The 21,729-nt window shown below is 60.4% G+C and overlaps 1 protein-coding gene and 1 pseudogene across 1 annotated transcript; both read left to right on the forward strand.

The window, feature by feature from the left end:
* The first annotated feature begins 253 nt into the window (after nt 1-253).
* On the forward strand, nt 254-856 carry LOC108634868 (annotated as a pseudogene).
* On the forward strand, nt 538-20,763 carry LOC102188668 (myotubularin-related protein 5; the record flags this gene model as incomplete). The annotated part of the gene is given in 37 exon segments (XM_018045214.1): nt 538-625; nt 628-702; nt 705-743; nt 823-866; nt 869-937; nt 1,768-1,917; nt 2,211-2,279; nt 2,355-2,845; nt 2,926-3,098; nt 3,176-3,249; nt 3,322-3,517; nt 3,744-3,871; nt 4,425-4,603; nt 4,687-4,823; nt 4,930-5,137; nt 5,223-5,419; nt 5,522-5,659; nt 7,840-7,917; nt 8,179-8,351; nt 8,428-8,607; nt 9,066-9,167; nt 9,373-9,558; nt 9,628-9,754; nt 9,891-10,021; nt 10,091-10,157; nt 10,160-10,320; nt 19,333-19,404; nt 19,406-19,441; nt 19,531-19,597; nt 19,600-19,724; nt 19,726-19,742; nt 20,224-20,288; nt 20,291-20,310; nt 20,381-20,480; nt 20,483-20,511; nt 20,582-20,630; nt 20,633-20,763. Coding segments are annotated over 37 exon segments (4,371 nt in total), but the record flags the coding sequence as incomplete, so codon positions are not given.
* Between the last annotated feature and the right edge of the window lie 966 nt (nt 20,764-21,729).

A 21,729-nucleotide genomic window follows, 5' to 3' on the forward strand; every position in this document is an offset into this window, starting at 1 on the left:
GGCTCCTGCAAGGCTACCGTTGGTGTCTGCACACGGTCCGCATCCACCGGAGCCCGTCATCCGCTTCCATAAGGTGGGTGCCAGGCAGGCGCGGGGTGGGCAGAGAGGGGTGCCCGAGGGCTGACTTCTTCATGCACCCCAGGCAGCTTCCTGGGTCAGCGCGGCTGGTGGAGGATGATTTCCTGATGAAGGTGTGGAGGCATGGCCTTCGCAGGCTTCGTGTCAGAACGCGGCGGTCCCTAACCGCCCACGCGACCTGTTTGATGAGGTGTGCCCCACCCCAGCCGGGAGGAGCCCCCCCACCCCATCCTGCCTGAGCCAGCCCTCCTGACTCTGCTCCGCACCCAGCTGGTGGCCCATGAAGTCGTTCGGATGCGGGCAGACGAGAACCACCCCAGCGAGTTCTGCGTCACGTCAAGGAACTGGCCGAGCAGCTCTACAAGAACGTAAGGCGGGCGACGCGAGCCGTGGGCTGGTCTGGCAAGGCCAATCTTGCCGCCCGGCGGGGCCGCTCGCCCACCCTGCCTGTGTGCCCCCAGAGAGAACCCGTACCCAGCTGTGGCTATGCACAAGGTGCAGCGGCCGGGCGAGGCCAGCCACCTGCGCGGGGCACCCCGGCCCTTCCCCGGCTGGACGAGGGCATGGTGCAGTGGATCGTGGATCAGGCCGCCGCCAAGATGCAGGGCGCGCCCCCAGCTGTGAAGCTGAGAAGAGGACCACTGTGCCCTCAGGGCCGCCCATGAGTGCGTAGCCGGGAGGGGAGCGTGCGTGTGGCTGAGAGCTGGTGTGAGGTCAGAGGCGAGCGTGTTGTCTGCTCCCCAGCGGCCATCGTGGAGCGGAGTGGCGGGCTGCATGGCAACAGCGGCCGCGCCGGCTGGAGGTGGTCCGGAACTGCATCTCCTACGTGTTCGAGGGGAAGATGCTGGAGGCCAAGAAGGTGAGGGGTGCTGGGCGCTCCATGTGGCTGCTCTGGGCCGGGGTCGCAGCTCCCAGAGGAGCCCTGGCCCTCCCCCCATGGGCCACTGGCGGGAGCCAGGCAGGCGAGAAGGGCAGGTGGACGCCAGGTCTGGGTCCCCCTCGCTCCAGCTCAGAGCAGCTGGACGTGGCCTGCAGGGGGGTTTCCTTCAGCGTTTAGGTATCAGAACATGTTAAGGGTTTCAGTGGTTTTTCTCTCTCTCTGACAGGAAGCAGTGTAGACGTGCGTGCGTCTGTGTGTTCTGATTTGTAGGAGGTGGAGGTCACTTACCGTTCCACCCTGTGGCGTCCACTGGCGCTTCCAGCCTCAGGACAGTCAGCTGAGTCTGCCTCGTGGGTCGTGGCTGTGTGGTTGTCCGTGAGGCACTTGGTGCTCACACCAGCCCTCACTGGGTTCCTGATTGTTTCAGAGAGGAATGGTAGCAGCAGAGGTCCGAGCATAGCCCTTCTGAGCCTGCGGTGCTGAGCTGGCTGCTGGCACGTGTGTTCTGGACACAGGGCCTGGCCGGCCAGGGGGTCGCCTCCCTCAGAGTGCCTCGGCACGCTGGCTGAGTCGTGAGCCGCATGTGGGCAGGGCTGGCTACACTGGAGCGTCAGTCTCTTTGGGGGCAGTGAAGCGCCGAGGCTGGTGCAGACCGGACCTGAGTGGCTTCCAGCCTCCTCAGAGTGGAGAGCCTGTGCTCCGGCCCCCACCTCTGGGCTGGGCCTTCCCCGTGCCCCCGCTGCAGACCCGCAGGGCACGGTGGGGGTCTCCACAGGCTGGAGCCCTCCTCCCTGTGGTTCTGTCCGCAGCTGCTCCCAGCTGTGCTGAGGGCCCTGAAGGGGCGCGCGGCCCGCCGCTGCCTTGCCCAGGAGCTGCACCTGCACGCGCAGCAGAGCCGGGCCGTCCTGGACCACCAGCAGTTCGACTTCGTGGTCCGCATGATGAACTGCTGTCTGCAGGTGAGGCCAGGCTCCACAGTCTGCTGGCGAGGATGCCGCAGGGCGGGGGCGGGCAGGGCTTCCCCAGCCAGCCTGCAAGGGGGCCTCTTCTGGCAGCGCGGCAGCTGGGAGGCCCTGGTCTGCTGCTGAGGGCGGCCTAGGAGGGCCCCCGTGCAGAGGCCTCCTGCCCTCAGCCTCCTGGCAGCTCTGGGGACGGGTGCAGACAATCCAGGGACGGCGGGAGGTGCTGCTCTTGGCGGTGGTGCCGGTGGGGGCGCGCTGGGCAGGGTTCCCGACGCCCCTGGCTGCTGCAGGACTGCACCTCCCTGGATGAGCACGGCATCGCAGCTGCCTTGCTGCCCCTGGTCACTGCCTTCTGCCGGGTGAGTGCTGGGGTGGCCAGGGCCTTCCCCTGCCCGCTCCGGCTGCCCCCGCTGACTCCCACTTGGCCTCTGCAGAAGCTGAGCCCAGGGGTGACGCAGTTTGCCTACAGCTGCGTGCAGGAGCACGTGGTCTGGAGCACACCGCAGTTCTGGGAGGCCATGTTCTACGGGGACGTGCAGACCCACATCCGGGCCCTTTACCTGGAGGCTGCTGAGGACCGAGACTCCTTCTCGGTGTGTGGGGGCTCCCTGGGCCGGGGGGTGGGTGGGCCTGGCTCTCGCTCACCTGTGACCCTGCGGCAGGCAGGGGAGGCCCCCGTGCAGGACGAGCGCTCTGCCCTGGACGTGGCGTCTGAGCAGAGACGCCTGTGGCCCACGCTGAGCCGGGAGAAGCAGCAGGAGTTGGTGCAGAAGGAGGAGAGCACCGTCTTCAGCCAGGCCATCCACTACGCCAACCGCATGAGCTACCTGCTTCTGCCCCTGGACAGCAGCAAGAGCCGCCTGCTTCGGGAGCGCCCGGGGCTGGGCGAGCTCGAGAGCGCCAGCAACAGCCTTGTCACCAACAGGTGGGGCCTGGCCTGAGGCGGGGACGGGCGGCGTGAGCCTCAGGCTGGGGCTGGCGCCCACTGTGCCCCTCCCTGGCCAGCATGGCGGGCAGCATGGCGGAGAGCTATGACACAGAGAGCGGCTTCGAGGACGCAGAGACCTGTGATGTGGCTGGGGCTGTGGTCCGCTTCATCAACCGCTTTGTGGACAAGGTCTGCACAGAGAGTGGGGTCACCAGCGACCACCTCAAGGGGCTGCATGTCATGGTGCCAGGTATGGGGCCTGGGCCTGGGGACACTCCCTTTGGGCGGGCGGGCCCAGGCCCTGGTGTGAGAGCCGCTCTCCCCCAGACATCGTCCAGATGCACATTGAGACCCTGGAGGCCGTGCACAGAGAGAGCAAGAGGCTGCCCCCCATCCAGAAGGTGAGGGGGCGCCGCGGGGGCCGGGCCCAGGACCCGGCCTGGTCCTGAGGCACCGCTCCCCTCCCCAAACAGCCCAAGCTGCTTCGGCCCCGCCTGCTACCCGGAGAGGAGTGTGTGCTGGACGGCCTTCGTGTCTACCTGTTGCCCGACGGGCGAGAGGAGGGCGCGGGGGGGCCCGGAGGCGGCCCTGCGCTGCTGCCGGCCGAAGGCGCCGTGTTCCTCACCACATACCGGGTCATCTTCACGGGGATGCCCACCGACCCCCTGGGTGAGCCTCGGGGCCTCTGCGCCCACCCTGCCCTTGCCTCCCCTCTGCTCCCAGGTCCCTGGGCGAGCGGGACTTTCTCAGCTCCTCCCTCTCCTGCCTCAGGGGTGGGGGGGGTCTGTGGAGACGGGCTGTTGTCTATCCCTTCCCAGCTGCCCAATAGCTCTGATCCCCCGAGGCTCTGTGACCCCCTCCCCTCCCTCTGACTCTGCACCCGGCCTGTTCCAAGTGGGGGAGCAGGTGGTGGTCCGCTCCTTCCCGGTGGCTGCGCTGACCAAGGAGAAGCGCATCAGCGTCCAGACCCCTGTGGACCAGCTCCTGCAGGACGGGCTGCAGCTGCGCTCCTGCACCTTCCAGGTGGGCAGGGGTCTGCGGGCCCCTCGTGCCGTCCGCACGGGTGGCGGTGGCGCCGGCACCGAGCCCTCTGCGGCTCTGATCTGTGCAGGGGCTGCGGCGCCGCGGCGCGGGGTCTCCTGCCCGTGCCAAGTGCTGGTTGTCGGGACTCGCTGTCTCGTGTGTGAGGCTGGGCCCCAGGATCCGCGTCGCGGGTGCTGCGTGAGCACGCCCGACTGAAACCCCTGCGGAGGGGGTGCACACAAAGATTGGGTCGTCCGTCTGCAGCTGCGTGTGGTTTGGGGAGCAGACTCTCCGTTAGCCCTGTGTCCTTGGGGTGCTCCCTCAGGGGTGTCCGTCTCTGGATGCAGAGGCGAGACTGACTCTCACGGTCCCGTGGTAGACAAGCCACCTTCTCCGGGGCCCATCTGGCCAGAGGGCTCTCACCCTTCCACCCTGTTAAAAACGCTCGCGTTCCAGTGATGCAGCGTGGGCTGTCCCGGAGGCCGGTCTGCCTTGGTGGCTGGGCTCAGGCCCGTGGGCCGTCCAGCTTCTGAGGCCCTCCCGTCTGACGCAGCTGCTGAAGATGGCATTTGATGAGGAGGTGGGGTCTGACAGCGCTGAGCTCTTCCGCAAGCAGCTGCACAAGCTGCGGTACCCCCCCGACATCAGAGGCACGTTCGCACTCACCCTGGGTTCTGCCCACACCCCCGGCCGGCCGCCCCGTGCCACCAAGGACAAGGGACCTTCCTTCAGGTAGGGAGCTGGGTCCGAGGGCCGGCGCGCTGTGTGTGTCCCCTGCTCATCTCATCGTGGTGGCCGGGCTCTCCCGCCCCCAGGACCCTGTCCCGGAACCTGGTGAAGAACGCCAAGAAGACCATGGGGCGGCAGTATGTCACGCGGAAGAAGTACAGCCCCCCCAGCTGGGAGCACCGGGGCCAGCCGCCCCCGCAGGACCAGGAGGATGAGATCTCTGGTGGGGGCGGGGAGCCCTGGGCGGTCTGGGTGAAGGCCTTCCCGTGGGGGGTAGGGGACCTGGGAGGTCTGTGAGTGACGAGCCACGTGTGCCTGGTCTGCCCCAGTTTCGGAGGAGCTGGAGCCCAGCACGCTGACGCCGTCGTCAGCCCTGAAGCCTTCGGACCGCATGACCATGAGCAGCCTGGTGGAGCGGGCGTGCTGCCGGGACTACCAGCGCCTGGGGCTGGGCACGCTGAGCAGTAGCCTGAGCCGAGCCAAGTCTGAGCCCTTCCGGATCTCCCCAGTGAACCGCATGTACGCCATCTGCCGCAGGTGAGCCCTGGCGCGGCCCGGGGCGCTGGCTGCGGGTCCACAGTGGCTGCCGCCGCCCTCACCCGCCGCCGCCGCCTCCTCGCAGCTACCCCGGGCTGTTGATCGTGCCCCAGAGCGTCCAGGACAACGCTCTGCAGCGCGTCTCCCGCTGCTACCGCCAGAACCGCTTTCCGGTGGTCTGCTGGCGCAGCGGGCGCTCCAAGGCTGTGTTGCTGCGCTCTGGAGGCCTGCACGGCAAGGGTGTCGTAGGTCTCTTCAAGGCCCAGAATGCGCCTTCTCCAGGTAGGCGCCCCGCGCCTGCTATGACCCTGCCCCGCCCCGGCACCCTCGCCCTGCCCCTCGCCCCGCCCCAGGGCCCCGCCCCCACCTACGCCTCCCCGCCAGGCCAGTCCCAGGCGGACTCCAGCAGCCTGGAACAGGAGAAGTATCTGCAGGCCGTAGTCAGCTCCATGCCGCGGTACGCGGATGCATCCGGCCGCAACACGCTCAGCGGCTTCTCCTCCGCTCACATGGGCAGCCATGGTGAGTGCTTGGACGGGAGGACTTGGGGGCAGTGGTGGCATTTATGGAGGGCAGGCCCGTAAGGGGGCAGTGTCAGGGCAGTGGGACCAGGTAAGTGTCCTGAGGCCCTGCTCTGGCCACTCCTTCGGGGGTTTGCAGAGGAGGCGGCAGGCCAAGCGCATGCACCAGGGGCCATCCTGGGCCCTGCCGTTCGCCCTCAGGGTACAGGTGCCGGGTGACCCGGGAGGTACTCAGTGGTGCGGGAGAGCTTGTGATGCTGTGCACAGGGTCTGGTGTCCTGGGGTGGGAACACTGTTGGGGTGGTGACCCGCGTGAGTGCCTGGCAGTGGGAGAGATTCTAGACAGAGGGCCCCAGGACCTGCAGGCAGGGGAGGGTTGTGTGCTGGCAGGAGCAGCCTTGCCCAGGGGCCTTGCTCCGAGGCAGTCACCTCTACATTGCGCTTATCCTCCCCTAGCCCCATCCCGGTTCCCCTCATTGAGGCCCTGTGATGGCTGCCTCCTTCCCTGCCCCCGTCTCCCCTCCTGGGCCCTCACGATGCTCTGGCCTCCTCTGGTTTGTTCTCTTGGCCCACTGGGCCTCCCCCAGCTGCCATGTAACTCCTGTTGCTTCTCTGTGCTTGGGGCCTGGGGATCAGAGCCCTCTCAGTCTGTGCTTGGAGGGCTCCTCTGCCCGCTCGAGGCACGAGATCTGAGAAGCTGCCCACCCTTGGCCTGACTATGGCCCAGATGCTGGCCGGAGCCGACCTCCGCCTGTCCCTTAGCAGATGGGGTAACAGGGTCCACCTAGGACCTGTGCGCACCCGGAGCTGTCCTGGCGGTTGTGTGTGCAGTCGGCAGAGGCCACACGGGGGTCTCTTCTGTGTGAGACCCCCCGCCGCTTACCCTAGCTGGTGCAGGCGTCACGCCAGGGGTCGCTTGTCACTCAGGCCTTCCTGATTCCCTCCCTCCCTCAGACGTGTCTGCGCTTTCCTTTGCTGTGGCTCTAGCTGCCAGACGCGCTAGGGTCCTCAAGTGGGCTCGGGGGCTGGCACCGCCTGTGGGCCCAGCCTTCCAGAAGCCCAGGCATCTTCCTTGATTCTTCCGGCTGCCCACTCTTGAGTCCTGCGAGCTCACCACCCACGTCTGCTGCCCTCCCTGCGGTCAGTTGCCCCCACCCTGAGGCACAGGACTTGTGTCGGCTGTGGAAACGGGCATTCCCCTGTCCTCGTGGTTAGCGGGGATGCCAACCTAGGGAGGACCAGCCTTGGCATCCGCCCTTCTGGAGGGGCACATACCTTACCCGCGTCGCTTCTCTGCTGGGAACGTCACTTCTAGTTTTCAGTTTTCCGTCCTTCAGTACGTTTTACGGTCGTGCTATCTTGCCTTCCGTCCCCTCCAGAGGTTCTGAGCAGCCCGTGAGGCAGCAGGCACCCCTCCACAGGGCCTCTCGTCCCCTGTGCCTGAGTTTTCCCTAATGGTGCTTGTGGTGTGGCTGCTTGGTGTCCCCCAAGTTCCGGGCGGGGGCCATGCCCTCATTGCCTGGGGTGGACAGGGCTCAGCTTACCTCAGCTGTGCCCGGTTCTGGTTCAGACTGTCACGAAGACGCAGTGTCCTTGCTGTGGGTGACGGTGCTTCCATCTGCAGTGTGGTAGGCTGCCTTCATGCTCACCTCCCGTGGCCCGCACCCCACTCAGGAGAGGCGGGGCTTGGTGCTGGCTTTGGAACCCAGAGGCCAGTGCAGAGCCTCGTCCTGCCAGCTCCCTGCACGTCTAGCCCACGAGCCTTGAGCCTGCCCGTGGCCTGGATTGAACCAGCCTTGGAGGTCCCAGGCTGGGGGCCGCCTCCTCTCTGTGCCGCACTTCGTGGTCACCTCCTGCTGCTGTGTGCCTGGCAAGGAGTGCTGGGCGGCTGCGTCATGAGCAGCCCGGGCAGCGTCCATGGGCTGAAGGTGCAGAGGAGGCCCAGTGTCCGGCCTGTCCCCTCCCCTCTCTACCTACCGTTGGGTCCTCTGTCCCCTGGTTCGCCCTGGGGGCCCAGAGGGTCTTGGTGCTGACCCCCACTGTCTCTGGCTCCCCGTGGCTCTCGGGGGCTTTGGGGCAACCCAGCCCTGCACGCAGTCCCCTCAGGCCACAGTCTCCCCGTCGCTGGGCGCCCCCCAGGCCTGGGGCCAGGCCTGAGCCTTCTCTCTGCTGTACCCCCAGTGCCCAGCCCCAGAGCCAGGGTCACCACGCTGTCCAACCCCATGGCGGCCTCGGCCTCCAGACGGACTGCGCCCCGAGGTACCGTACTGGCCACTCCGGCCGGCTCCCCCACACCTGGCCCCGATGGTCCCCACGGGACTGAGCGGTCACGGGCACTGACGTCCCCATGTCTGGCACTAACGGCCCCACCTGACAGCCTGGTGTGACCCAGCCCTCCCCACAGCCCTGGGCACTAACAGCCTGATGCCTTGAGTCCCGCCCTTGCCCTTCCTGGGAACTTAGCCCTAGGTAAGTGTTGCCCTGGCCCTGGTCTGGCACTCACCTCGTTTCTCTGTGCAGGGAAATGGGGCAGCGTCCGGGCCAGCGGGCGCAGTGGTGGGCTCAGCACTGATGTGGGGTCCCGGCTAGCAGGCGTGGGCCCGCCCCAGGCCAACGGGGCCCCTGCTGACCCAGGCTTTCTGCGGCCACAGCGTGCAGCCCTCTATATCATTGGAGACAAAGCCCAGCTGAAGGTGACTGGGATGGGGTCCCAGGGCCGGGAAGGGACGGGAGGCCTGGGCCCGCCTTACCACGGTCGGCCTTCTGCAGGGCGTGCGGCCAGACCCCCTGCAGCAGTGGGAGCTGGTGCCCATTGAGGTGTTCGAGGCGCGGCAGGTGAAGGCGAGCTTCAAGAAGCTGCTGAAGGCCTGTGTCCCGGGCTGTCCTGCCACCGAGCCTGGTCCTGCCTCCTTCCTGCGCTCGCTGGAAGACTCAGAGTGGCTCATCCAGGTCTCTCCTCTGCTCCGACCCCGCTGTGGGGGATGGCGCTGGGAGGGGGTGCAGAAGCCACGGGGAGGGACTGTCCAGTGGCTGCCTGGGTGCTCGGCCCCCAGTTACCTAGGGCCACAGGTGGGTGGGGTCTGGACTTGCTCACTGGCTTTGGGAGGAGGTCATGGCTGCTTCCCAGTGGTGGGAGGTGAACAGAGGTGGAGGCCAGGGCCCGGCCATGTGGGCGCCCTCTGCTCTGTCCTGGTGGGACTGGGCGTGTCAGGGAGGGCCACTTCTTCAGGCCCAGTAGGCGCTGACCAGGTGGGCGGGAGGAGGGACACACCGCTGCGCCCTTTGGGCCTACCCAGCCTTCCCACGGCACGGGCTGTCCTCCGGCGGCAGGCCTGCACAACCACCTCTTCTGTGGATGTGTGGGGCCTGGGGGCCTGGGAGGTGCTGAGGGGTGTGGGTCCCCGCAGATCCACAAGCTGCTGCAGGTGTCGGTGCTGGTGGTGGAGCTCCTGGACTCGGGCTCTTCCGTCCTGGTGAGCCTGGAGGACGGCTGGGACATTACCACGCAGGTGCGTGGGGGGGGGGCGGGGACACCACGCAGGTGCGTCGGGGGGGGCGGGGACACCACGCAGGTGCGTGGGGGGGGCGGGGACACCACGCAGGTGCGTGGAGGGGCGGGGACACCACGCAGGTGCGTGGGGGGGCGGGGATACCACGCAGGTGCGCAGGGGGGCGGGGTCCCCAGGCCCTGCTGACCCTCGGTGCGGCGGGCAGGTGGTGTCCCTGGTGCAGCTGCTGTCGGACCCCTTCTACCGCACCCTGGAGGGCTTTCGTCTGCTGGTGGAGAAGGAGTGGCTGTCCTTCGGCCATCGCTTCAGTCACCGCGGCGCCCACACCCTAGCTGGGCAGAGCAGCGGCTTCACTCCAGTCTTCCTGCAGTTCCTGGACTGTGTGCACCAGGTGAGTGGGCGGCCATGGCTGGGGGCTGTGCGTGCTGACCGCTCTCCGCTGACCCTAGATTGCACACAGATCCATCTGCAGTTCCCCATGGAGTTCGAGTTCAGCCCTTTCTACCTCAAGTTCCTTGGCTACCATCACGTGTCTCGCCGCTTCCGGACCTTCCTGCTGGACTCCGACTATGAACGCATTGAGCTGGGTACAGGGGCAGGGCGGGTGGGTACGGGAGGTGGCGGGGGCGGCCCTGGCGGAGGGTGTGGCCCGCGGGTGGGGCGTGGTCTGCAGAAGGGGCGTGGTCAACAGTCCGGCGTTGGCCCCCACCCACCCGCCCACAGGACTGCTTTACGAGGAGAAGGGGGATCGCCGGGCCCCGCAGGCCTGCCGCTCGGTGTGGGAGTACGTGGAGCGGCTGAGCAAGCGGACGCCCGTGTTTTACAACTACATGTACGCGCCGGAGGACGCGGAGGTGAGCCGAGCCCCGGGCGAGGTGGCTGGGCCCCTCCACGCCCAGTGCTCATGCCAGGCCCGCCCCCAGGTCCTGCGGCCCTACAGCAACGTGTCCAACCTGAAGGTGTGGGACTTCTACACCGAGGAGACGCTGGCCGAGGGCCCCCGTACGACTGGGAACTGGCGCAGGGGCCCCCTGAGCCCCCGGAGGAAGAGCGGCCAGATGGGGGTGCCCCCCAGAGCAGGCGCCGGGTGGTGTGGCCCTGCTATGACAGCCGGCCCAGAGCCCAGCCCGACGCCATCTCCCGGCTCCTGGAGGTGCGTGTGGCCCCGGGGACTGGGAGTGGGCTCCCCTCCCCCCACTGGCCTGCAGTGCCCACCCTGACTGGTGTCTGCAGGCAGCGGTGGCTGAGGCTGTGGGGAACCAACCCCAACCCCCGCCCACCCCCACCCCAGCCCCGTCTCAGGAAAGTTTGGAGTCACCCAAGGGCAAGCGGGGTTTTCACAGAACCTGTCTGTCCTCTGAAGACCCCTGCGCTCTCCTTCCCGGCCGTGCACACCTCTGTGTGGACGGTGCTCTGCTGGGTTCCAGCTGCCTGGTGTCTCTTCAGAGAAGCTTGGGGTGGACTTTGAGGCCGCTCTTGTTCTCTGTCTGCCAGACCTGGCGGTGCGCCCTGGAATAGACGGGGCTGTGCGGTGGGCGGCGCCTCCTCGCCCCGCCCTTGGCTGGGTGGCTTCGGGGATATCTGCTGCTTCCTGCGGGGAGAGCGGGCCACGGTGAGGAGTGAGCAGGCGGGAACCAGCACTGGCAGCCTGCCACCCAGGGTTTGGGGGAGCCTGGGTCCTGGCTCTGTGGATGAAGGGGGCTCACAGGCTCAGAGAGCGGACGGTGCTCTCCCCCCACGCTGCTTGCGCTCTTGGAGTTGGTGTCCTAGACCAGCGTCTGTGTGGCGTGTCCTGTCTGCTGCCTTCCCTTCTGACTGGTCTGTGTCTTTACAGTTAAGGGGAACGCCTGGTACTCGTGGTTAGGTCTTCTTTTTACCCATTTCTGTCTTTCATTGGACTTTTTGGTATATTTATACTTGTATCTCCACGTCCAAGTTTTTCTCTTTATTTAAACATTTTTAAAAAATAGAGTTGGAGGATAATTACAGTGCTGTGTTAGCCTCTGCCACACAACACTGTGAATCCGGCATAAGCGTTTATACTCAGTCATTGAAGTGTGATGGGCTCTTCTGGCTCAGAGGGTAAAGAATCCGCCTGCAGTGCAGGAGACCCAGGTTTGATCCCTGAGTCGGGAAGATCCCCTGGGGAAGGAGACGCTGTCCGCTCCAGTGTTCTTGTCCAGAGAATCCCACGGACAGAGGACCGCAGAGTTGGACACAGCTGAGCAACTAACGCTTGCACTTTCACACTGACGTGACGTCGGATTTGCAGCTTGCTGTCCTTTCTTTGCTCTTTTCTTGCTTCTGTTATTTTTCCAGATAGTTGGGCATCATCACTCCAGCTACCAGCACTGTGTGGCTTCTGAGCTGTGCCTTTGCAGTGCTTGCAGTGGTCGCCAGTGACTGCAGTCACAGGTCGTCTGGGGCTGAGTTGTACCCACACCCTGACCCCCTGCGGAACCGCCCGCTCCTGCCATTTGCCGTCGCTGCCCGTTTTGCTTTCACCTGCAATGTCGGCACTCAGCATGGATTATGTTTAAGTGGCAGCTTTGTTTTGAAGGAATTAGACAAGGGCTAGCCTGTCTGCCATGCCCAGTATGTTTCATTTTTTCCTTGTAGGTCTGCCATTGTGTCATTTCTCTTCAGCCTGAACTTTTCTCTCTTTAATACTATGTATGTATTTTATTTACTTGGCCGCAGGGGCTCAGTACTTGAGGCACAGGGGCACAGTTGCCCTGCAGCACGTAGGATCTTGGTTCCCCGAGCAGGAATTGAACATGTGTCCCCTGCATTGCAAGGCAGGTTCTTAACCGCTGGACCACCAGGGAAGACCCTGAAGAACTTTTAATGTTTCCTGTAAATCAAATCTGCTAGGGATAAACTCCCCCAGCACTTTTTTTTCACTTGAAAATCTCTTTATTGTGCCTTAAAAAAATTTTTTTTTTCACCATTTCTTTTTTTTGAAGCACTATTAATTTACAGTGTTGTGTTTCAGGTGTATAATAGAGTGATTTAGATGTATCTGTATTTGAGAGTGTCAGTCGCTCAGTCGTGTCTGACTTTGTGCAACCCCATGGACTGTATAGCCTATCAGGCTCCTCTGTCCGTGGGATTCTCCAGGCAAGAATCCTGCAGTGGGTTGCCATTCCCTTGTCCAGGGGATTTCCCCGACCCAGGGATTGAACCTGGGTCTCCTGCCTTACAGGCAGATTCTTTACTGTCTGAGCCACCAGGAAAGCATATATATGTGTATGTATATATGTGTGTGTCTATATATAGAGAGTAGATTCTTTTGCATTCTAGGCTTTCACAGGATCCTGAATATGTTCCCTGTGCTGTGCAGGTCCTTGTTGATTGTCTTTTCCATACAGGTGGAGTGTGTATGTCAACCCCAGACCCCTAATCCGTCCCTTCTCCTCATCCCCTCTGGTAACCGTGTTTGCTTCCTGTGTCTGTGAGTCTGCTTCTGCTTTGTAAATAAGGTCACTTATATAATTTTTCAGATTCGACATGTAAGTGATAGCAGATGGTATTTTTCTTTCTCTAACTTGATTTTGGTTAGTGATCATCCCTGGGTCCATCCATGTTGCTGCGGGTGGCGTTACCCCCATGCTTTTCATGGCTGAGTAGTATTCCACCGTGTATATGTACCACGCCTCTATCCGTTCATCTGTTGATGGACATTTATGGGGTTTCCGTGTAGGCTATTGCAGATGCTGCTGGGGTCAGTACTGGGGTGCATGTGTCTTTTCGAGCTAGAGGTTTCGTCTTTTCTGGATGTGTGCCCGGGCGTGGGATCGCAGGGTCGCGTGGCAGCTCTGTTGGAAGGTTAAGGAGCCTCCATACTGCAGCCGCAGCGGCTGCACCAGTTTCCTTCCTGCCATCAGTGGAGCTGGGCCAACATTTATTAGTTGTAGGATTTTTCACGATGGCCTTTCTGACTGGTGTGAGGTGGTACCTTGCTATAGTTTTGATTTGCATTTTTCTAATGTTAATAGTGATATTGAGCAGCTTTTCACGAGCCTATTGGTCATATACGTGTCGTCTTTGGAAAAATGTCTGTTAGGTCTTCGGTTCATTTTTTGATTACTTTTTTGGCTGCACAGCTTTTGCTGCAGCGAGTAGGGGCTGCTCCTCCTTGCGGTGAGCAGGCTTCCCACTGTGGCTGCAGCTCCCGTGAGGAGCAGGGGCTCCAGGCGCACAGGCTTCCACAGGCGCAGCCTGAGGCCTGGTGCTTGTGGCTCTGCGGCTGCGGCAAGTGGGGTCTTCCCAGACGAGGGGCCAAGCCGTGTCCCCTGCGTTGGCAGGTGGGTTCTCAACCACTGGCCACCAGGGAAGTTCTGCCATTCAGATTTTGCTCTGTTTCTCCCAACCTTGTGTATATTATAAACGTGAAATTTTCAAAACTGATGCTCTGTGAAATTTTGAGTGAGGAATTTGTCAGTGAATTTTATGCAGATACCGTCTTTGATTGTCTAAGTGATATATGTACTAATGTTTCAGAAGGAGATAGCTCTTCAGAATATAGTTCTGTTCAGATGATGTGAACATTAGATCAACGAAAGCCAAAAAAACCCTTAGAGATTGATTCTGAAATGGGACATGAGACGGAAACTCATGGCACTGGAGGACGCTACAGAATAGTGGGCCGAGAGCCCTGCTCGGGAACTAGGCAGCTTTCCAGGCGTGTCGTGTGCAACCGCTGCGTGTAACAACCTGCACAGTGAATGAGCAGATTAGTGTTCGCCCAGCCACAATGCTAAAGTCACTGGCCACAGGTGGTCATTTCTGGAGACAGCGCCCCGGCCAGCAGCGAGCTCACAGGATGGCTTCTCCGGCCCCAGAGCGTGCCGCGCCTCCCCAGCGAGCTGGCACCTGCGGCGTCTCTCCTGGGTGCCTCACGGCTCTGCGTGGGGTCTCCGGCGCCCGTGGGCAGGCGCGCTCCCGGCTGTTGCGCTCTTTCTGGTGCAGCGGCAGACGGCGTCGACCCTTCGTTGCTCTCTCTCTGTGCTTTCTTTCTTAAAAGGGTGTTTTCCTCGGCTGCAGAACTCTAGGCTCACAGCTTTGGCCCTGGCAGTTTAAAGGCGTCATTCCAGGCTCTCCTGCTGGCGCTGTTTCTGAGTGCAGGCGCTCCCTCTCGCCCCTGTAAAGTGTGTGTGACGTCACCCTTTTCCCCGACGACCTCTCAGGCCTCCTGCCCATCTCACTCGCCTCCTTGGGGCTGTCCTGGATCTCCACTGTTGCTGTGCTTTTCTCCAGCTGCGGAGTGCGGGCTTCTCAGGGCAGCGGCCTTCCTCGCTGCCGAGCGCGGCTCTGGCGCACAGGCAGGCTCTGCTGGTGGCGCGCGGCCCTGCTTCCTCCGGCGCGTGTGGGCCCTTCCTGGGCCGGGCTCGGGGCTGTGTCCCTGCGCGGGCGGCCGGCTCTCTCCGCGCTCGGCCGCCGGGGAGCCCTTCTCTTCATCTCCAGTGTCCGCAGTCTGGCCATCGCGTGGGCTTTTGTGTGTGTTCTGCTTAGAGCTCTTTAAGCGTCTTAGACGTAGTGGGGTGATGGTTTTAATCAGATTTACTGGATTTTAGACCATTGTTTCTTTAAACAGTTTACCCTCTGATTGCTCCCTCATTTCTTCTGGGAGGGACTTTCTGGCCCTGTAGGTCGTTAAGGCTCTGTGGGTTTTCCTCTGCAGATTGTGTTGTGTGATTTATATCACCCTGCTCACGAGTCCACTGCCCTGTTCCTCCTTAAGGTTAGAATGCTCTGAAGCTTATTTAATGAATTTCTTATTTTAGATATTCAGAGTTTCCACCTCAAGAGTTTCCATTTTCTTTACAGTTTTTTTCTCTCTGGAGATTCCCCATCTTCTCAACCGTTAGGTTCATCGTGAAATCGTAAATGTACTTCTAACTGTCTTGAACTTCTCGTATGCTGCTTGAGTATCCAGTTTATTGCGGGTCTGTTCCACCTTCCTCTGATGATGCTGCTTCTCTCCCTGCCTTCAGGCTTGTCTAAGAATTGTTGTGAGCTGGACATTGTTGAAGATCAAGATCTCTTTGTCTTCGTTCAGGGTCGTGGGTTTTCTTCCTGCTGGCATTTAGTGACCTTGTGGGTCAGCTTGGTCTTTTCAGAGGCTGTTCTTACACTTTGGTAGGCAGCTGTTCAATTCAGTTCAATTCAGTCGCTCACTCATGTCCGACTCTTTGCGACCCCATGAATCGCAGCATGCCAGGCCTCCCTGTCCATCACCAACTCCCGGAGTTCACTCAGACTCGCGTCCATCGAGTCGGTGATGTGATCCTGCCATCTCATCCTCGGTCGTCCCCTTCTCCTCCTGCCCCCAATCCCTCCCAGCATCAGAGTCTCTTCCAATGAGTCCACTCTTCACATGAGGTGGCCAAAGTACTGGAGTTTCAGCTTCAGCATCATTCCTTCCAAAGAAATCCCAGGGTTGATCTCCTTCAGAATGGACTGGTTGGATCTCCTTGCAATCCAAGGGACTCTCAAGAGTTTTCTCCAACACCACAGTTCAAAAGCATCCATTCTTCAGCGCTTAGCCTTCTTCACAGTCCAACTCTCACATCCATACATGACCACAGGAAAAACCATAGCCTTGACTAGACGGACCTTAGTCGGCAAAGTAATGTCTCTGCTTTTTAATATGCTGTCTAGGTTGGATCATAACTTTCCTTCCAAGGAGTAAGCGTCTTTTAATTTCATAGCTGCAGTCACCATCTGCAGTGATTTTGGAGCCCCCCAAAATAAAGCCTGACACTGTTTCTACTGTTTCCCCGTCTATTTCCCATGAAGTGACGGGACCGGATGCCATGATCTTCGTTTTCTGAATGTTGAGCTTCAAGCCAAATTTTTCACTCTCCTCTTTCACTTTCATCAGAAGGCTCTTTAGTTCTTCTTTGCTTTATGCCATAAGGGTGGTGTCATCTGCATATCTGAGATTATTGATATTTCTCCCAGCAATTTTGATTCCAGCTTGTGTTTCTTCCAGTCCAGCATTTCTCATGATGTACTCTGCATATAAGTTAAATAAGCAGGGTGACAATATACAACCTTGACGCACTCCTTTTCCTATTTGGAACCAGTCTGTTGTTCCATGTCCGGTTCTAACTGTTGCTTCCTGACCTGCATACAGATTTCTCAAGAGGCAGGTCAGGTGGTCTGGTATTCCCATCTCTTTCGGAATTTTCCACTTTATTGTGATCCACACAGTCAAAGGCTTTGGCATAGTCAATAAAGCAGAAATAGATGTTTTTCTGGAATTCTCTTGCTTTTTCTATGATCCAGCAGATGTTGGCAATTTGATCTCTGGTTCCTCTGCCTTTTCTAAAACCAGCTTGAACATCTGGAAGTTCACGGTTCATGTATTGCTGAAGCCTGGCTTGGAGAATTTTGAGCATTACTTTACTAGTGTGTGAGATGAGTGCAATTGTGCGGTAGTTTGAGCATTCTTTGGCATTGCCTTTCTTTGGGATTGGAATGAAAACTGACCTTTTCCAGTCCTGTGGCCACTGCTGAGTTTCCCAAATTTGCTGGCATATTGAGTGCAGCACTTTCAGAGCATCATCTTTCAGGATTTGAAATAGCTCGACTGAGATTCCATCACCTCCACTAGCTTTGTTCGTGGTGATGCTTCCTAAGGCCCACTTGACTTCACATTCCAGGATGTCTGGCTCTAGGTGAGTGATCACACCATTGTGATTATCTGGGTCATGAAGATCTTTTTTGTATAGTTCTTCTGTGTATTCTTGCCACCTCTTCTTAATATCTTCTGCTTCTGTTAGGTCCACACCATTTCTGTCCTTTATCGAGCCCATCTTTGCATGAAATGTCCCCTTGGTATCTCTAATTTTCTTGAAGAGATCTCTAGTCTTTCCCATTCTGTTGTTTTCCTCTATTTCTTTGCATTGATCGCTGAGGAAGGGTTTCTTATCTCTTCTTGCTATTCTTTGGAACTCTGCATTCAGATGCTTATATCTTTCCTTTTCTTCTTTGCTTTTTGCTTCTCTTCTTTTCACAGCTATTTGTAAGGCCTCCCCAGACAGCCATTTTGCTTTTTTGCATTTCTTTCCCATGGGGATGGTCTTGATCCCTGTCTCCTGTACAATGTTACGAGCCTCAGTCCATGGTTCATTAGTCACTCTGTCTATTAGATCTAATCCCATGAATCTATTTCTTACTTCCACTGTACAATCATAAGGGATTTGATTTAGGTCATACCTGAATGGTCTAGCTGTTTTCCCTACTTTCTTCTATTTGAGTCTGAATTTGGCAATAAGGAGTTCATGACCTGAGCCACAGTCAGATCCCAGTCTTGCTTTTGCTGACTGTATAGAGCTTCTCCATCTTTGGCTGCAGAGAATATAATCAGTCTGATTTCGGTGTTGACCATCTGGTGATGTCCATGTGTAGAGTCTTCTCTTGTGTTGTTGGAAGAGGGTGTTTGCTATGACCAGTGCGTTCTGTTGGCAAAACTCTATTAGTCTTTGCCCTGCTTCATTCCGCATTCCAAGGCCAAATTTGCCTGTTACTCCAGGTGTTTCTTGACTTCCTATTTTTGCATTCCAGTCCCCTATAATGAAAAGGACATCTTTTTGGGGTGTTAGTTCTAAAAGGTCTTGTAGGTTTTCATAGAACTGTTCAACTTCAGCTTCTTCAGCGTTACTGGTTGGGGCATAGACTTGGATTACTGTGATACTGAATGGTTTGCCTTGGAGATGAACAGAGATCATTCTATCGTTTTTGAGATTGCATCCAAGTACTGGCATTTCGGACTCTTTTGTTGACCATGATGGCTACTCCATTTCTTCTGAGGTATTCCTGCCCGTAGTAGTAGATGTAATGGTCATCTGAGTTAAATTCACCCATTCCAGTCCACTGATTCCTAGAATGTCGACGTTCACCGTTGCCATCTTGTTTGACCACTTCCAATTTGCCTTGATTCATGGACCTGACATTCCAGGATTCCTGTGCAGTGTTGCTCTTTATAGCATCAGACCTTGCTTTTATCACCAGTCACATCCACAACTGGGTATTGTTCTTGCTTTGGCTTCATCCCTTCATTCTTTCTGGAGTTATTTCCCCACTGATCTCCAGTAGCATATTGGGCACCTACTGACCTGGGGAGTTCCTCTTTCAGTGTCCTATCTTTTTGCCTTTTCATACTGTTCATGGGGTTCTCAAGGCAAGAATACTGAAGTGGTCTGCCATTCCCTTCTCCCGTGGACCACATTCTGTCAGCCCTCTCCACCATGCCCGCCCATTTTGGGTGGCCCCACACGGCATGGCTTAGTTTCACTGAGTTAGACAAGCTGTGGTCCTAGTGTGATGAGATTGGCTGGTTGTCTGCGATTGTGGTTTCAGTCTGCCATCTGATGCCCTCTTGCAACACCTACCATCTTACTGGGGTTTCTCTTACCTTGGACGAGGGGTTATCTCCTCATGGCCGCCCCTCCTGACCTCCTTGCACGTGGAGTAGCTCCTCTCGGCCCCTGCGCAGCCACCGCTCCTTGGACATGGGGTTGCTGCTCGTAGAGAAGCCTTTCCTCCAGGCCCCATGGACATGGTCTTTTTCAGGTTTCAGCAGAAGGTCTGTGCCGTCAGCAGGGGTGTCCCCGTGGATTCTGCATCTCCCCGCGCTGTGTGGCCTCCAGCGTCCAGATGTAGCTCACAGCTTTTGAGTAGCTGCTCTCTGCCAGGCCTCGCAGGATCTTGCTGCACACGTGGCGCTTGCTCTTGGCTAGACATGCTCGGGGTAGGGGGTGTCTGTGGGGAGAGGGTCGAGCTCCTGCCCCCCCCCCCGCCTCTGCCCTGCCCACTCCAGGATCCCTTGTGACCCTCTTGGGCCTCAGGCTGCAGCACGGCCCCGTAACCGCTCAGCTCCTCCTGCCTGTGTGCCAGGCAGCGCCCTGTTGCTCTTTTGAAGATAGCTTTTTTCCTGGCTGACACGTTTGGAGTCTCTCTTGAGCCGTCTCTCCACGTGGCGGGGTTTCTCCACGTGCAGGCTCTGTCCAGCCCCGCACCCTTGCACCTCTTGCTCGTGGATGAGTCACACGCTTCGGTGCATCTTTTCTCCGTCTCCTTTCTGCAGCCTTCATCCTCTTTGTCTTCACGTGTCCCCTTCTGCAGAACCTTTTACTTCACTGGTTCCCCCCCGCAGGAGATGCAGCGACTGGAGACTGAGCTGGGCCGACCCCCCGAGCGCTGGAAGGACGCCTGGGATCGGGTGAAGGGCGGCCCAGCGCCTCGAGGGCCGGCCAGACGGACGTGTGAGCGGGGTGGGTGTGGGGGGCGGGTGGGCAGGCCTGCGGCCAGGAGGCGGGAGGCCCCCCTGACCTGGGCCCCTTCCTGCCTGCAGGGCACCCCCGGCTCCCTGCTGGTGTCCAGCGTGCCCCACCACCGCCGCTCGCTGGGTGTGTACCTGCAGGAGGCCCTGTGGGCTCCACGCTGAGCCTCAGCCTGGACAGTGACCAGAGCAGCGGCTCTTCCGTGTCCAGCTCGCGGCAGGCAGCCCGCCGCAGCACCAGCACCCTCTACAGCCAGTTCCAGACGGGCGGAGAGTGAGAACAGGTCTGCGGCGCCCCGAACAGGCGCGGCGGGCGCCTTCAGGGGGCGCCTTCGGGGGGCTCGCCAGGGATTTTTTAGGACTTATTGGTGGGAGAGGCCCTGCCGGTGGCCTCCACGTGAGCTGACCAGGGCTAGGAAGAAGCAGGTGGGCTCAGCCTTTGGGACACGGAGCTGGTGACCTCAGCCAGAGAGAGAAGGGACGGCTGGGGTTGGCATGGGCCCCGCGGGCTGCACCCCTTTCTGGGCCCAGGGGCCGCTGGCCACAGTCATCAGAGACCTGCCCAGTTGTTGGGACTGCTGTGCGTGGGATGTTGTTGCCCTGAGGCCCTGGCAAGGCCCTCGTGAGCCTGTCTGGGGACCAGGGCTCTGGGCTCAGGTTGGCTTCGGGGCGAGCGCCTGGGTTTTGCTGCTGGCCCTGGCAGGGGTGCAGAGGGCACCGGGGCCGGGCCCTGAGGTGGTCTGGCCGGTCCTGCTGCCAACACAGGTCCTACGAGGGCACCCTGTACAAGAAAGGTGCCTTCATGAAGCCCTGGAAGGCCCGCTGGTTTGTGTGGACAAGACGAAGCACCAGGTGAGTGCTGGGCGCCCCGCTGGGTGGGGTGTCGAGGGCCCCCGCCCTGACTCCTGCCCCCCCACCGCAGCTGCGCTACTACGACCACCGCGCTGACACGGAGTGCAAGGGTGTCATCGACCTGGCCGAGGTGGAGGCTGTGGCGCCAGGCACGCCGGCCATGGGCGCCCCCAGACCGTGGACGAGAAGGCTTTCTTTGACGTGAGCTGCGGTGGGAGTGGGGTGGGGCAGCTGCCCCGGAGGGGCGAGAGTCAGCGTCCTTTGTCTGCAGGTGAAGACGACGCGTCGTGTTTACAACTTCTGTGCCCAGGACGTGCCGTCAGCCAGCAATGGGTGGACCAGATCCAGAGCTGCCTGTCGACGCCTGAGCGTGGCCCTGCCCCGCAGCCCTGTGTCCAGTTACCGACCACTAGGGGTGGGCAGGGCCCCGGCCATGTTTACCCCCCACCTTGACAGTATTGAGGCCCTCCCCTGCGTGTACAGCCCCCCGCCCCGCCCCGCCGGCCAGCTCCAGCTCCCTGGAGGCCTGGCTGAGTGCCCGCGGGAGCAGCACGGTACAGCCCTCGCGGTGGGCCTGTAAATAGTCCCCCCGCCCATCTGTGCGCTGGCCCTGGCCGCCGGCCCAGGCGCCCTCTTCCTAGAACGAGAGTCTATAAAGAGCTAACGACACGCGTGCCTGCGTCTGTTCGCCTGCTTTCCCCACCCCCCACCCTGAGCCCGGGCCGCATCATGGGGGCATTGTCAGGGCCTTGTTTGGGGTCTGCTCCCACCAGGCCTCAGGCAACCCTGGGGCTGGTACAGAGCAGCGACCCCCAGGAAGCTGCCCTGCATCCAGAGGGCTGGGGGGTGGCAAGGACGGTGCAGCTCCCTGGCCCTGGCCAGATGAGAGTACGCGGGCCAGGGGGACGCCAGGAGGGTGGGTGTTCGAGAGGGCAGGGGTGCTCGGGCAGATGCAGGGTGCGGGGCATGGTGCCCTGACGGCATCTGTGCTGGGAACTCTATCCAAATGCCCGTCTCTTACTCCTGTGAGTCTGCCATCTGGCCCTGACCATCCCACTGCCCTATTCTGGGCTGTAATGGGGGTCACCTGGACTGGGTCTCACTTGCAATGGGTGCCAACCAGTGGCAGGGCGGCAGCAGGTGGGAGGTGGGGTGTGCCACTGCGAGGCCAGGGTCCCCGAGAGGTCCGGGTGGAGAGCACAGCATGGTGGGGCACCCACTGTGGGGGGGGGCCTCTCGCCCGGAGACAGCCGTCGGGCTGAGGCCCTGCCCAGCGCTCAGCTCCAGGCGGAGCTGCTCTTGGCGCTGACTCAGACGGGCCTGGGGCAGTGGAGGGCCTGCCGCTGGAACACCACACGAGACACAAGGTCTGTAGGTGAGAGACAACCTTTATTGGAGGCGAGGTCTGAGTGCTGTCAG

Source organism: Capra hircus, unplaced genomic scaffold (genome assembly GCF_001704415.2).
Source record: "Capra hircus breed San Clemente unplaced genomic scaffold, ASM170441v1, whole genome shotgun sequence".
NCBI lineage: Eukaryota > Metazoa > Chordata > Mammalia > Artiodactyla > Bovidae > Capra > Capra hircus.